The following is a 15,672-nucleotide window of genomic DNA, read 5'->3' as shown; positions in this document are numbered from 1 at the left end:
TTTAACTGTTGATCTGTTTTATGATAGTATTTTTATAATTGGATTTCTTTATTCACATCGTATTAAATAGAATTGTGCCTTTATGGAATTGATGTGATAAAACGGAATAAGAGAATTTGATGTTTTTGAGCACGCACAGACACTGGCGACCGTCGTTTTCGTGGATTCGGGAGTGTGTCCAGCCTCACAGGAGCTCGGCATCCCCCCAGAGGCATGTGAGCGGGGGTTCACTAGCGTTCACGTCCGCAACGCTACGCCACTGGATTACGTGTCTGTGTTGTGTCTCGCTTCTGATTGGCTGATGTTTTGTTAGTGGGCGCGACATAGCACGTGCTGCACAGTGTTACACACTGTTGAATGGGCTCCACGCTTTACGATCGAGCTGCGCCCATCAGTATTGATTTTCTGTTCTCCAGACTTTTCAATATTATTAGGACTGTCAGATATCAGCAGCCCGCTTGTATCTACGGCACGACTGCTGCGCACGTATCGGTTACTCATTTTTCCGCTATGACTAAGAGAAAAAAAGTGAAACATGTTCCCACCACTGATAACGGATACACTGGTAGAAACACACACCAAATCTGACAGCACCGTGAATTCTGCAATAAATCTGCATTCAGTGCCATTCACTACCATGGACAACGCAGCACAACAAGCGCAAACTTGTTAAGAAAAATAATCTCACATAGCTTAATGACATATAATTAATTTTTTCTTCATGTGTAATAAATTTGCTAATTAGGTGCTAAAAAAACCTGGTGCGAAATTGCTAATTAGGGGCAGATTCGCTAATTAATTAGCTGCTAAATGTATGCTAATTAGGCGTGAATGACTCTAGTTAGTTCATATTTTCGCTAATCGCTCAGTTACTAATTATTAGGTTAATTAATTAAACCTTATTAGCTTAAAAACTTAATGACGAACTACAGTAAGTACAGCGTAATTACATACAGTTTAATACAGCCAGGATCACTACGAACGTTTATTAGTAGCGCAGGATAATTTTAAAGAGTTGACAAGCGGTCATGAATGTGAGCGCGAATTATAAAACCGAGCTCAACAGCTCGGTTTTCTAATTCAGCAACTGATTCTCCAACTGACCAATGCGCGCGGCGTTATCAGTGAATCTGTCTGACTCACAAATCAGTGCGTGAGTTGTTGCGCACTCGAGAGTTTTGACCTAGATACAATTCGCATCAGAGTCCCAATACGTAGCATATTTGACAGCAACTAATATTAAAAAGTCAGCAGTTTACGGTGCGACGTTTTGTGATTTCGCAATAGTTCGCAATCCAGATCGTATTGCTCACTTCCACGGGATAGATTCCGTTTCTGTCTCCGTCTCTGGATCCATTCTGGATCTAGCATTAGAGTAACATAGCCAGCGGTATAACTTCGCAAGTCAAGAAAATTTTTTATCTGCGCCGCCACGCCACCCGAGGGCGGTTGGAAGTCAGTAGCCGGGAAGGCGTGGCTGCTCCATAGCAACGCGTGCTCCTACTGTAATTTTTAATTAGGGCGCGTTTGCAAACCGTGATGTCTGCAAATACGGGTGACACATGAAAATTAACAGAAAACCAAGGTCTACAAAGCGAAAGACACATGCATGATAAAAAAGAGTAGTCTGCTCGGTAAAATCTGCGGTCAGTTAGGGGCCCTGGTACAGATATTACAGTGCGCCTACCATGCGCCAATCTTTACGTGATACGTAGCGTATGCGTAGTTCCCATTTTGGCGCACTGTGTAATTCCCGTAATTGGTGACGTGCGAAACAACGTCTATGGCGGTTGCCATTCCGGCGCAGATCAGAAATCAAAACAAAAAAAACTTGGCGGCGAAATACAGACCGTAACTTCAACCGTGTTTGCACTGCTGGACAGAACTCTGTTTGCTTTCGGCTTTTTATAGGAAATGGAACACCATACAGAGTAGCTAGCAGAATTAACTGTTATCTTTAACAAAATTTCGCATTGGCGCTCTGCAAACACTCCTTTGCATGTTTTACGCCACTGCGTAGCCTAATAGCAATGTGAGCACTGACGGAAAACATGCGCGCAAAATCCGGTTCAGCAAATAGCATAATTGCGGTGCGCGGATACGACATTTCGATGGTTCGAAGGAAAACAGGTATGCCAAAGGTTTCATCATGGATCACCGTTCTTCCAGTACTCCACTTTAGTATGCAGATCTTTGAGACAAGAAAGCAGAATTTCACCTTTTCGTAAACATTTAACATAAATTTAAAACGTTTAACAGATGGAATAACGGAAGAGATTGCATGTCAAAGCAATATGTACATTTACGGGAGAATTCAAGGAACAGCGGTTGCTTGCGCTAAATAAATACAAACTTTTGTTTGTATTTAAACGTTTTAACGTATCACCTACAGGCTATAACCGAAATAACGCATTATTACAGTTCCTTTATCATAACAGCAAAAAAAAAACACGAACAAGCAATTTTCGGGAAAACTCTCTTCGACCGTTCCAAAAGATTCGGTTCAGAAAATATTGCAGCAGCGGCACAGCCATACTTTGGATTACCAGCTTTGGCCACGCTAAGCTAACGGTGGTAAAAACCCAGCAAAATATACTATGATGGACAGGAACAATTGCCAGTCTGAGGCAGGTACATCCAGCGGCGTTAGTCGTTTTTCACTTAGACGCGTTGTCGTACCCGCATCAATTCACTTCCACCATCAGTAAACTCGCTGCAGTTCAGGAGAATCTGTAGAGCTTACGAACCGTCCCTGCGCCAAAGAGTTCACTGTTAACGCGCTAACTAGCCGAGAATTATAATAGGAGTAAATTATAGAAATTTAATAAATATGACAGTAATCGCAAATTAATTAAGTTTCTAATTGTAGTATAAATTAAGTATACCTAACCTTTGTCTTGCACATCTATGAGTTTTATTGTTTTATAGCATGCGCAAAGGATCCAGGAGCTTCAATTAGCTTTGCATACTGACCTTTGGATAAAACGGTAACGCGGTACGCAGGTCCAACCCGCAGGTTACACCCGACCGGATCTTTCTCGCTGTGTTGAGGACATTTGTCGATATGCACACAATCATACACGCCCGCGTCGTCCGTCTTGATGGCCCGGATCCATAAATCACCGGCCGCGGACAGTCGCTCAACGGCCACGCTGTGGTCGATGGCCACCGTCCACTGATGTCCATCCTGCAGATGCTGTTGGGCCAGGTGATGGGCATTTCTGCTCCAGAAGTACGTACTCAAACCCCGTCCTCTATAATAGCCGGCGCCCAAGCGGACTCCGCGGACATCATCCTCCAGTGGCTGGCAGCGCAGTTGCACCGACTCACCCTCTATGGCGTACATCTCATGGTGTGACGATGGTAAGCGATCTGTATGAGAAAGATTACGGTCAATCTTAGATTTAAACAAACTGGAATTGAATTCGTTGTTTTTCCGAAATACGAATTATTAAGAAAACCACATTAAAATTGTACCAAATCCGATAGCTAATAAATTAAAATGTATTTATTTAAAAATAAATAAACATGCTATTTTTTTACGGTTTTTAATTTAGTTTCCATTGGAGTTATTCAAAATTTGTAAACAGGGTCAATAAATAAAGATTTCTTTCTGCAAAGCTAATGTTCATTTTTTAAGCACTCCCTGTTTCTAGCACTTCTACGAGCCGTGCACTTTCGTTAGACGGTAAAATAAGATTTAAAAATAATACCCTAAAGCTACACGGGTTCAGTTTAGCTTTTACCAGTGGACACGATGGGTATCAAGCAGTTGACGAGGTATTTCTCATAATCGAGGCAATCGTAGGGTGACGTTGCGCAGTAATCCTTCCAGCATTGTACGACGGTGTTGTTAGCGGACTCGTTTTCCCAGAGCGGTGTCGTTGTTGACACTGGCGCGGGTAGCACACTGGGCGGACCACGGCTGGTCCATGGAATTTTGACGACGAGAAGGCTGGTTAATACCACACTCACACCAAAAACCATCCCCAATAAAGCGATGCGATGGAATTTCGGATCGGTAATATTCAGACGTTCCTGGCCGGGCACATTCGCAATTTGCCGATACATCATCAATGTCAGCGCAATGCTTATGCAACAGGTTAATAGACCCAGCGCTGAAGCAACTAAATATGTCGCTACTATCGAGTCCATGTTTCGATGTGAAGACCGAAGGAGAACGGTTGGTCGATGGAGCGCACAAATCGAATGTGGGACGCACGAAAAGCAATTTGGCAGAACGCCATTGCGCCGTGCTCGATAGTCTGGTGGATAAATATCTTCACAAACATCCGTTATCTTTATTGTTTGTATTCTGCCGTTCGAATTTTCGAACACAGGCAGGTGGCAGCTGCATTCCTTACATTCCAGACTGTCCAGGTAAGTCTAGTTCAAGTTGGATGCTGCAGGCGTCACTTGATACTAAAGTTAAGACAAATTTCTGGCTTTTTAGATAACTCTCCCTTTTTTGATAATCCTCGCTTTTTATGCACATTCGTAGAAGACAATAATAAGCCTGATCGGAAGATGGCCATTTTAACGTCCTATTTCATAAATTTTATAATTTAAATTATTGCATTACGTCAAATGTAATACTTAGGGAAGTTGTTCTGATAAAGTCGTCGAAATTTCCCAAAAAGGTGCAAAGCAATTCAAAATGGGCATAAGAAAAACCAATATCTGTGCGCTACTTCATAATTGTGATGGTGGCCAGCGAAAATATGACTGTGATAACCCTGCCCAGTTCGTGCAGCGCCGGCAACCTTTATGGTGGTGATTTAGGTGGTAAAGACAACAGAAATCAATAACAAAAAATCGCTTAAGAAGTTCAGATACTTAAACACAGTATCTGCTTGTCGTGTACATTCAAAGATCAGCCGAGGTTGTAGGAATTGGTTCGCTTGTAGGAGACTAGGAGTATCGGTATACAGTAATTCAACGATGTCACGCTTTCCTGAAGAATCCGTTCGTTCGTGGAGGAAAAGGTAGCTTAAGCTAAGTTTTCCGCTGGATTTGGTTCGCTGGCAGACAAAAAGGTGACTGGTGGAGTGGTTTTTGCAGATGATGGTGATTTCGTAACCGTGGCGACTTTGGTAGAAGTGATTGCGTTGCTTCCGTGCACTTTTGGCGCATTGCAAGGCGGCTCGTTGATTGAGTAATCAATTTGTGTGTAGTAATTAATCCATTCCGTGCCGAAAGGGAACGGTTCGGCCCGACAGTTTACTGGATGATAAAGATCCTCCTTGTTGAATTCAGAGCTTTCGAGAAGTAATTCAATGTAACGTGCATCGAACGAATACACATCGCCGGCGTCAACCCTGATTCGCAGCTTTTTATCGGCTTGCCACCAAGTCCGATACCACGCAAATTTGCAGCTGCAGTGAAGATCACGCAAGAAGCTCCGGAACGACGGATCGAAATTGTAATATTTTTGATCCTCAAACAGCGCTTCCAGTGACAAGATCTGCAGGTCTGGTAAATCGGTAAAGGTGCCCTGCTGCAATGTTTTTAGAGTGGTATTGTAAAATACAACTATTCGCAGTCGTTTCGAAGTGGCGAAGTCCTTCTTCTCGATGACCAAACTCCGAGCGTCGTACAGCTGAAAATCAAGCAAACTGGTGAAATTCAGCTCGATCAGCCTCGCGGTCACGCGCTCGGTGCTGCAGTTGCGCAGTTGCAGCTTGACGACTTGGCGTTGTAGCGGCGCAAAGGAATACCTGGCAACAAGCTGTTCGGCCACATCCATGCTCACCAACCGCAGCGGTGGTTCAGCCATGTCCACCGCCATTCGCGTCAGGATGGGCAGCGAGGCGTTGGCCCGGCACACAACCCGGAAGTCGGTGCGCAAAGTACAGTTATCCATGGTTGTGATGTCCGATTTGCAATAACGGTTGAACTGTGCGCCACACTCCTCCTCTGTCATTTTCTCCAAGGAGAACTTGGGAAATTCGTCATCGGTGTTGAATCGTTTACTGCGCGTGACGTTGAACGGGCAGTTGTAAGCAATCATAATTTTGGCAACATCGGTCGGACTAAGGGATTTTCTCCGTCCCATACCATTCGGAACGGGTATTCTGGATACCATGGCCGGATTGCGGCTGAGCGAGTACGCCCATGCGAAGGCGTGCTGGATGGACTGATAGTCGTACCTGGTGCCGAACGTGTACATCGACGGATTGATCCGATACACGGAGTAGTAATAGTCGCTGTCGATGCTGTCGTTGCGCACTTCCACGTACTGGTCGCGATCTGGGCGCTTGTGTTCGTAATCAAAGCCCAGGGAGCGCATGAGAGCCGCCATGATTTCACCTGGATTGAAGCATGTGCTGGAGTACGGTGACACATTCGATGGACTGCCCAGGTAGATATCTTGCAAGTAGCCGGTGCGTCCAAGGTCTGCGGTGCATCTAAAGAGAAAAAACTCGGGGAAACTGTTATTTGATCGGCTTTTGAAATTATTATGAATGATAGAAAAGTCGTAAGAAGCGTGACCTACCTGCCGTAGCCGCTGCCTTGAATGTGCAGGTAATCAGTTTCGTACGTTCGGGGCTTGAACAAGATGCAACCTTTCGTCAGTCTCTCCATTGTGCGAAGAGTCTTCAAAACCATTTGCCGTTCTGATTGATCTGTGGAAATAAAAGACGATTCCTGTAATGTAATATCCGAAAATATCGTGAACCGAGCCTAGACAACAGCTTGGCAGAACCTCAATCGTGCGCTATAGCCAAGAAACCATATACAGCTTAGGACGAAATGGTCGCATACCCAAAGTATCCACATTCAGTACGAATGCAGCGCAGTCCACTGTACGACTGAGTTCAAAATATCCGGTTCGTACAAGTGCACTGCACCGCATGCGTACAGAATGCTGGGTGTGGGGCTATGCGACCATTCCGTCCTACATTGTAGCAGCAGTTTGGACACAGGTAGAGTGATACGCATTCTGAAGGCCGTTACGAATTAGTTTTGGTATACTCACTAAGACCAGATGAGCTTAAGTAATAAGGGATCGCGGCAGGATTTGGCCATAGCTTAGGTCCGGTTTTAGCAACGGCATTTGCGTCCGTAAAGTTGAGTGGTTTGTTGAACAGATCCGAAATGAGAAAGTTATGGTTATTGATGTTATAAAATTTTTCTCGTCCAAGGAGTTACAATAGGATAGAATGCAGCAATAGTAACCCGGATGGGATAATAAATACAGAGATATTAAAGGTATATGAGGGCTGGAAAAATCTGCAAAAGGTCACTATTTGTCAAAAATCGCATTGGTAACTGACCGCAGCGTAGAAAAGGTCTTATAGCTCAGTAAAACTGCAAATTTGAAACTCTAACTGGACCGGAGCACTTGCGTAACAAACTGCAACGGAGGCGCGCTGGTGGCGTTCTTTCAAGTAATTCCCATGCTAGGCTGCCTACAGTCTACAGCTGAAACATCTGTCTGCTACGAGAGCTCTAGTAATTTGCTGTACCGCACAGACTGTACCTTGTTGTCTTGCCGATTCACAGCGTCAAAAACTAACAGTGCAGAATACACAAATTTGTTTTCTATTCTTAAAACTTGAACCAATTCAAAAACGGATCCGCTACGCCCCGTTCTACCATTTGTGTGTTCGTATGAGTTCTTTTTTGAGTTTCAAAATGCCCTGGAAATATTTTCGGCTAAATCAGACTGGGCGAATCTATTAACAAAATCTACCTTCCGTTATCTCCACGTCTGGATCATCCACGATCGCTGCTGCTGGGCTGAGAAACCCTGCAGCAACCAACAAATGAAATGCAACGTAATATATGGTCCTCATGGAAAAGCAGGAAAAGGGTCTGAGTATAGTCGATTACAAAATGCAGTAGGTAGAAAAAACGAAACGCAAGCCGTTCTGTGTGTAGGATATTGTCTGGTTTTTATGAAATAAGCCGGCAATGTGCCGTTAGCGTTGGATGAAAAGTCAGTGCCTCATTGCAAAATTGTTTGCTTTTTTCTATCATGCTTTCGCTGCCTGATGCAATACGTCGGATAGGTTGCAAATAGCCTCGAGCGGAGCAGATGATTTTTTATCGACCGGAACTGACGACACTTCTCATATTGTTGGCTAGCCATGAAACTCAGAACCAGGCAACCTTTGCCTTCCGGCAACAAACAAAACATGTATCCAAAAAAACGTATGCATCTCAGTGACGTATGCCCAGTAAAAAAACCAAAATGGAGTCCGCTGTGAGCAGTTGCTTATGTATTCGGTATGTAAAAAATTAGTTTCAAATGCTTGTTATTTGAAAACGGAACTGCACATTCCACACTAACTGAACCGTAGTACGGGAGGAAGCGTAGCGCCGTAGTGGCATGCCTACAGTAGCTGCCATTGTGGAGCTAATGAATCGTGCGCAATGTCACGGCATTTTACCAAAGTTAATTGCCGCAGTTAACACGTCTGATTGTACGAACTCATACCGAGTCGTACGTGCCGAATACTTTTAAGAAATTCAAAAGTGTGAAAGCAGTAATAATATGTACAGCATACGCCTATTCATTCTCTTCCCCTAAGATAGCCAAATGCGTTTGCGTCGATTCATTCGATAGTCCATAGAACGGCCTGATTTGGACACCCACGTATGGCACTATTTTTATTTTACCAAAATACATTACTGCCATAAATCGTCCTCGTTTTTTTGGGTGCACTGTTACTTGAAGGTACGTAACAAACCAATTATGGCAGTTCTACAATCTGGTTGACCAGAATTACACCACGTAATCGTTGTTGAAGAAGTACAATACAGTGAAACTCCTCTTATCATTCACCTTCCTATAACATTCACCCCTTTACAACATACATGAGGCTGGGAACCAAACCGTCCGGTAGACTATAACACAGGGGCAGTTCTCTGTATAACATTCACCCTTTTACAGCTATAACATACACCTTTTATGGAACCGGTAACATTTTTACCAGCTTATTCAACCCCTGCGTAACATACGGTTTGCTAGGCTGGGGAAAAAAACCATTTCGGTGTCTCTAAAAGGAAGTTCCGGCTTCTGTTTTTAATCTGTTTAGTACCGGATCTTCCAACTCCAGGCATACAAAAGGGCAGCAAAACCAACATTCAGACCGCATAATGTGCATACTCTGATATTTTGTTAATTGTTTGGTTAAGTAACACCCCGGAGGCTGTGCCCCTGAGCCCCTGGGGCCAGTGCCAATTGGGGGCAGTGCTTCTGTATAACATACACCCCTGTGTAACATTCAGAAAGCCTGGAACGGAGGGTGTATGTTGTAGAGAAGTTTCATGGTATACCCCGTTAAGCTGATCGTAGGTGCGGCGCGTGTCTCAGTATATATCGCATCTCTGGACATGGCGCGCCCAAAGACAGCTGACGTAAGTGTCACGCTGTGTGCTTGATGTATAGAGCAGCCGACCTCGGTGGCTGCTGATGTAGATTTCATGCATTTCCTATGGAAATGCTCGGTTTATTGCTTCCATTTTCCCTATGTCTGTATTTTTCCCCTTTTGGGTAATAAACTCTTTATTTGTAGAAGACCCGCGTCTTCCACATCCAGATTTATCTGTATTTCGAGGAGGTGTCAGACCTTCTTCGTGACATAAGTAACACGTGTCTACCGAAATCTGACTTGCAGACAGGGGCAAACATGGTACAGCAGATAACGTGCAAAAGGAAAACAAACCAATGCCAGCTAAAGAATACCGAGAATAGCAATCACTGGATATTCGGCAAAATTAATTTTGCGAATGTATGTCTGCGAAACGTTAGATCATCGCACGAATATCAAATACATTGCGCTGTGTAGATGTAGTTCTGGGGTCAAAAATTTGCCGTGATTTTTGTTCATCATTGTTTATCACACAGTCAGAATAAATTCCGTGATTTAACATTTTTCTGGTTTGTTCTTGTATGCAGCAGCATGGCAAGTTGGCAACATCGACAAGTTTCTTGTGCAAACAAAATTAAAGGCAAAACTTTGATGCCGGCAGAAATACACATACATAGTCATATTAGGACTCGCATACATATCACGGTCAGTCCAGCCTTATGTTTAGGCTGCAGCTTACATTGCGGCGTGCCGAAATTTATTCTACGACCAACTGCTAATACGTCTACGATTTTGGTACATACAGCATGTTACACGAAGTGAGGGGAACACTTCCTGTACTTTCGCACAACCAATTCGTAAATATAGATCCAACGTATAGCTAAAAAAACCCGTAACACTGAATGTAAAAGGCAAAATTATGCAATTATTAAAGATGCCATTTCCGTTTCATAGTTGAAAAAGGCTATCCAAAACATGAAGTGCTATATGAGCGAGATGGGGGATGTCCAGTTCTCGCAGATCAACATTGTCCCACTGGCGCGCCGACCCGTCCGGCCAAAACCCATTGTATCTGCAAAATGACCGAGCCTTATCAATCCCGCACAGCAACTAACTGGTCTTTGTAATAACTCAGAAGATTCACATACACTTGTAGAACAATCCGCACCAAATCCCAGTCGTCGGGATAAGCTAGAGTTTCCAGCATTCGCGCATGAGCACCGGCGATCCTGTTTACTACGGCCGGCTCAGCTGGCAAACCGACGTTTTCCATTGCTGATAACACAGTGCGCATTAATTCTCCTTCTGATGCGGTACCCGGAATAGTTAAACGGCGCAATGTAGCACTCGGATGATAGGTGTGAGCGGAGTGAAACCGACTAATGCCCATTTTTTCATACAAGGTGCGGACATAATCCCGCTTGTCCAGCAGTACACACCCGAAAGTCCGGTTCATCACCATCAACTGCCGACAGACAGGGAGGCACTGCGCTAAATACGGACAGGTGCACGCGTAACTCGTGGTGTGGCCTCCCATAGTGAACGAGAGTTGCATCGGCACCGCGTTGCCGTCTTTAATGCAGAGGATGTCGAGTACAATTCCCTTCAGACGCAGCAAGCGTACAATGACTTCGGTTAGTGTGTGGTATGTCCATGTTGTGGGATCCTCGTTTCTGTATACCGTATTGCTGATGGTGAGAACACGCATGTCGGCCGAAAGGGATTTCTCGAGAAGCACCGCGAATTTATAGGCGCAACGCTGCTCCGTCCGTGCCGTGATGGAATCCAGTTGGACGTTGGATTGGACACTGGGTGCGTCCACGAATACATGCTGGTGAGTAGCCGTATCCAGAAGCGAGCGCCACAATGAGCAGACGCTGAAATTAACACATAGAGCACCCTGTGTGTTAGTTATTTTTAAACAGTTTTATCTTGGTACACAATAAACGTGAAACGACAAAAGGTACGCGGACGGTTGTTTGAAACAATGATCGCCTACTCATTATTCGTAATAATTTGGATAGTTCCAGCAACCCCGGTCGCCGGTTACGCACCTTTTTGTAGCAAACTGGGAAAGAACATCCAGAAGCAATAAAATATTTTCCATGAGATTTGCTGGAATATCTTGGAAGCATCCTGCAAACAACGAAGTAAAATAATAATCAATACCATACCAAACTAAATACTGTGGTATCGAGTCGTGGTAGTTTCTGAGCGGAAGTTGTGTTGCTCATCTGAGATTGGCCGCGATAGTGTTAATGGACATTATGAGTAAAAGCTTAATAATACTTCCTTGTATCTTCACCAAAAAGTTTAGATTTTAAACATCTGACGTTGATCGGGCTGGTCGTGTATGCAGTAAGTGTGATTACAAGGGTAGTACTGTAGAGTATGTTTTTTAATAGTTTAATAATTTTGGTACCAGGTAACCTATAAAACTGCTGATTTCATAGAAACTAATTCTTAAAATTCCTTGTAACGATGTTGCATTTCACGTTTTTGCTCTATTAAACTTGTTGAGTTATACTAATCATTTATCCGTACTACATTAATAAATAGGCCGCAGATACATTGTATTATGCACAGTCATAGTGTTAATCACGAGGAGGGATCAACATATCTTACTTGTCACTAACACTTCGGATGGCGAGTTTACAGGCTGTACGTGCGCTATGGCAAGTTGGCTGAGATGATTGGTCCAGAATCGATCCAGGCCATCGCGCAGCCAGGCGTCACTCTGCCGTGTTGGGTCAAGTATGGCACGAGCACGCTGTGGTTTTTCGTCATTGCGCCGCTCGCCACAGATGAACGTCACGGTGTCGTTTTCAACTCGAATACTATAAATCCGCTTGACAGGGATTATTTCCGGATCCGTGCCATCATTCGACTCAGTAGGAAAACAGCGAGTACACGCATATTCAATACACTCTTTTAGTATGGGCAGGTCACTTGTCTGAATCGCGTCTGTCCTGATCACGTTGTAGTGAAGGATATGTTTGGTCCAGAGGAATCCAGTGCGACCATCATGAAATGACGGATCGCTCGGCCGGGGAAGCCGCACAATCTGATAGCCATGCACGACTCTGTATCGCGGTGGGCCGACTGCGTCAACCCGCTCATTTCGCGGTGCGTAGTAAAAACATCGGGGTGCCCAAATCACGTACCTGGAATGTGTCAATTTAAGTTGTAGGCCTTTCGATTCAATGGTCTACTTTATTGAACAAAAAAAGTTTAATTTATTCGCCGTACCCGGGACGAATGACATAGGGTCCTTGGTCAGCATCCCGGATGGCAACATGTGCGATGGGTGGCGCCGTGTGGAAATCCGCCAGGGTTTTCGGCTTCAGGGTTGAATAAGCGACATTATAGGGAAAAATATAACGGGAATGTATCCAGCGCGTGCCTACCGTTCTGGATATGAAATCAATGTAGTATCGCTCGCCTTCAATATCGGTAATGCGGCCCAGCCACCAATCACCATTCTTCAACTGAACAAGCACAAAATTCATAAAACCCATTTGTCGACTCGGCGGAGTGTGATGCACCGCTTGAGCATCCATATTAAAAATTTGTTGTTATTGCGAAAACATCAAGTACACTGGGAAGAAATTTTGGCGGTTCTGGTAATTCGAAAACGGCACACAATCCCAACTGGTAACACTGCTACTTATTTGAAGCGGGTAACAGCCGCGTAATTAGAGAAAGTGCAGTTTAATCGTAAGAGCGAGATCACGACATGATAGAAAATCTAGCAAAGCGGATCTGACGTCTTTGTTCAAGCAGGACACTGAACAAAAGCATGTTAAAATCTCCTCTGCTCAGTCGTCTTTCTACCCCGACTATGAAAAATTCTTCGGCTGCTTATGCTAGGGCCACACTTCAAGTGCGATGCAAATTTCATCGAACTTTTTTCCTTCGCACAGTTCGAAGCTTTTCTTCGCACCAAAAAGTGCGAGAGGTGCGAACCGAAGAAAAAGTTCGAACAAAATTTGCTTAAAATGTGAGCACTCACACTTCATCGAACTCTTAAAATAAATTGAGACTAGCTCCGCCTTGAGCAGGCCATGAGCGCAGAATTTACGGGATTCAGGTCGAGAGCCACAGCATTTTGCAGTAAATTTATAACCGGCCAAAATCTTGAATATTGTTAGGATAATAAGATAACCCGTAATAATATTCTCACTCCGAACTGAATTCTTCCCCGGAAAAATGCGTCCAAACATTCTGCCAAAAAAAACGTTTGTTGTTGACCATTCTGCTGTCTAGCGTTTTGATCTCGCGCCATTTCGCCAAAAAATCCTCACGAAAATTTCATGTGCGAGACATTAATATTAATCGGGGCATAAATGGAGAGTTTGCCATTCTGATAAAAGATCTCCGTCAACACGATCCTCAGCGGCATTTCAATTACTTCCGCATGTCCCGCTCGACATTTGACATCCTTTTCAACAAATTAAAACATGGACTGGCTCGCTGTCAAACTCACAAATATCCTATTAGCATTTTATTGCACCCGGATGAAACCGTACTATGGTTTTGGCAGAGGAATGACCTTTTATTGTTGATGCTACGTAATAACTAATTGCACAAATACAATCAATGTCTGTTTTTGAAATAATCACAACCACATCCGGATGCTCGGTATTGGTCAATTCGCACTTGTGCGAAGACGCCTCGTGCGAAGACGTTCGCACGCTCATACTTTTGTTCGATGCGAAGGATCTGAAAGCGTGGACCCAATGAAGGTTCACGCGTAGGAACAGAATTGACGGAATTCTGCCTACCAAAAAGCCTAGCAATGCTATAAATGCGCCTACGCTACGGAAAGCGAGAAACGGCGTGTTTGCTAGGAATTTATATAACGCAGACTAAATTCGATAGAATTTCCTCATGGACAACTCCGCATTGCTGACTGCAGCAAGCGTGGAAAATGCGCACGTAGCCGCCACACAGTGCGGGTGCGTGCAGAACAGCGTGCTTCCGCCACGCGTAAGGCGGGCGTGCAGCAAAACACAACAGACTGCCAAAGCGAGGGTGTACGCATGTACGCCTGCGCTCACATGCCTCTGGGAGGGAGGCTGAGCTCCGTCGAAGCAAATCCACATCCAATTCCTTGGGATCCTTGACGGCTCGTCTGTGCGATTAATAAAACATCGAGATTTAATCTCTTTTTAACATCACAAATTCCAATTACATGTGTGAATAAAGAGATCTCGAAACAAAAGTAAAAACAGTAAAAAATATCAACAGAATTCATTATCAAAACGACTAGGATCCTCCGACTCCTAAAGGTCACTGGGTCCTGTCAACCGTAATCCGCTTTGGTCCATTCCGCTCTGTTGAGCAATCTTTTCATCACAATGAGAGATCCGCTTTAAGGAATAAGGTGCGTATCAAGTACGACTTTTTGCAATACTGATGCTTCCTCTTTGGAATAATTGCGTATCAAGTACGACTTCTGCAAAATGAGATTCTTCCTCTTGGACATGGAGGGACGTCTTGAAAGACAAGCTTAATGCTTCCTCCCTGGTAAGGTCATTCTCTTTTTCTCGATGACTCTCTTGAGCCGTGAAGTTCTCAAAGGTCATCCCTTTTTCTTTGATGTGCGACTCGTTTGGGCCATGACGATCCCAAAAGGTCATCCATTGTTCCATAATGAGTTCCATATTAAAGGTCATGGAGGAACTTAGCCGATTTTTGGCTTTCAAGCATTTCTGCTTGCCTCCCTTGTAAAGGTCATCCTTCTTTTCAACCATTTTCTTCGATCGCACATCCTTTTCTTTCCCGTGTAGTGCAAATTGACGCGCACTTTTTCTTTTCCTTACCAGGTTCGAGGGCCGGTTAACGCCGTAACTCCTCTTTCTTCTGAGGCCGGTGATCGCCGTAACCTCAACATCTGAAAGTTTTACTCCTATTTTCTTGAACTCTTTCTCTTTTTCACCCTTGTGGCTTCTGTCATTCCGCGAGAGTGTGCCGACTCAGTAGGCCGCAACTACACTCTAAAAGTGACGTTTTAAATGTAATGAGGAAGGCCGGTTAGCGCCGTTACTCTTCCTGCTTCGAGGGCCGGATGACCTCCGTAACTCCCCATATTTCGGATCGCCTTGATCCTCTGCAACAAAACTCTGAAACCAATAGAAACACAAACGATATGACAGTTCAACAAGTTATGTCTCCTTCGCCCTGATACTGTACCTTTATCACCATTCTCGTGCTGCCGACTGATGGCCGTAACTAGCACATCAGCGATGCCCTAAAGGTCATCACTGATCATTTGAACCATTGTCGCGGTTCCGATCGAAACGTCGTCTTTCTTTTCATTACGATCAGACGTTCGATCTCGAGGTTCCTT

At 44.3% G+C, this 15,672-nt stretch overlaps 2 protein-coding genes across 3 annotated transcripts; both read right to left on the bottom strand.

The window, feature by feature from the left end:
* Positions 1-2,405: 2,405 nt before the first annotated feature.
* Positions 2,406-4,290, bottom strand: LOC129581279 (uncharacterized). Its single transcript, XM_055472267.1, has 3 exons — positions 3,747-4,290; positions 2,974-3,372; positions 2,406-2,752 (listed from the first exon to the last, which is right to left on the bottom strand). Exons 1-3 carry the CDS (start codon positions 4,153-4,155, stop codon positions 2,721-2,723), a joined length of 840 nt encoding a protein of 279 aa, XP_055328242.1. The 5' UTR covers positions 4,156-4,290; the 3' UTR covers positions 2,406-2,720.
* Positions 4,291-4,594: 304 nt separating this feature from the next.
* LOC129588794 (uncharacterized) lies at positions 4,595-7,940 on the bottom strand. Of its 2 annotated transcripts, XM_055483214.1 has the most exons (4): positions 7,698-7,940; positions 6,980-7,094; positions 6,497-6,626; positions 4,601-6,407 (listed from the first exon to the last, which is right to left on the bottom strand). In XM_055483214.1, exons 1-4 carry the CDS (start codon positions 7,797-7,799, stop codon positions 4,991-4,993), a joined length of 1,764 nt encoding a protein of 587 aa, XP_055339189.1. In that variant the 5' UTR covers positions 7,800-7,940; the 3' UTR covers positions 4,601-4,990. The 2 variants fall into 2 exon arrangements, with proteins under 2 accessions (XP_055339262.1, XP_055339189.1); XM_055483287.1 differs by lacking the exon at positions 6,980-7,094 and having other exon boundaries at positions 4,595-6,407; positions 7,697-7,940.
* Between the last annotated feature and the right edge of the window lie 7,732 nt (positions 7,941-15,672).

The sequence above is a fragment of the Paramacrobiotus metropolitanus genome, unplaced genomic scaffold (genome assembly GCF_019649055.1).
Source record: "Paramacrobiotus metropolitanus isolate TYO unplaced genomic scaffold, Prichtersi_v1.0 Parri_scaffold0000001, whole genome shotgun sequence".
Lineage (NCBI taxonomy): Eukaryota > Metazoa > Tardigrada > Eutardigrada > Parachela > Macrobiotidae > Paramacrobiotus > Paramacrobiotus metropolitanus.
The sequence above is the reverse complement of the archived record's forward strand: the minus strand, read 5'-3'. Positions and strand labels throughout refer to the sequence as shown.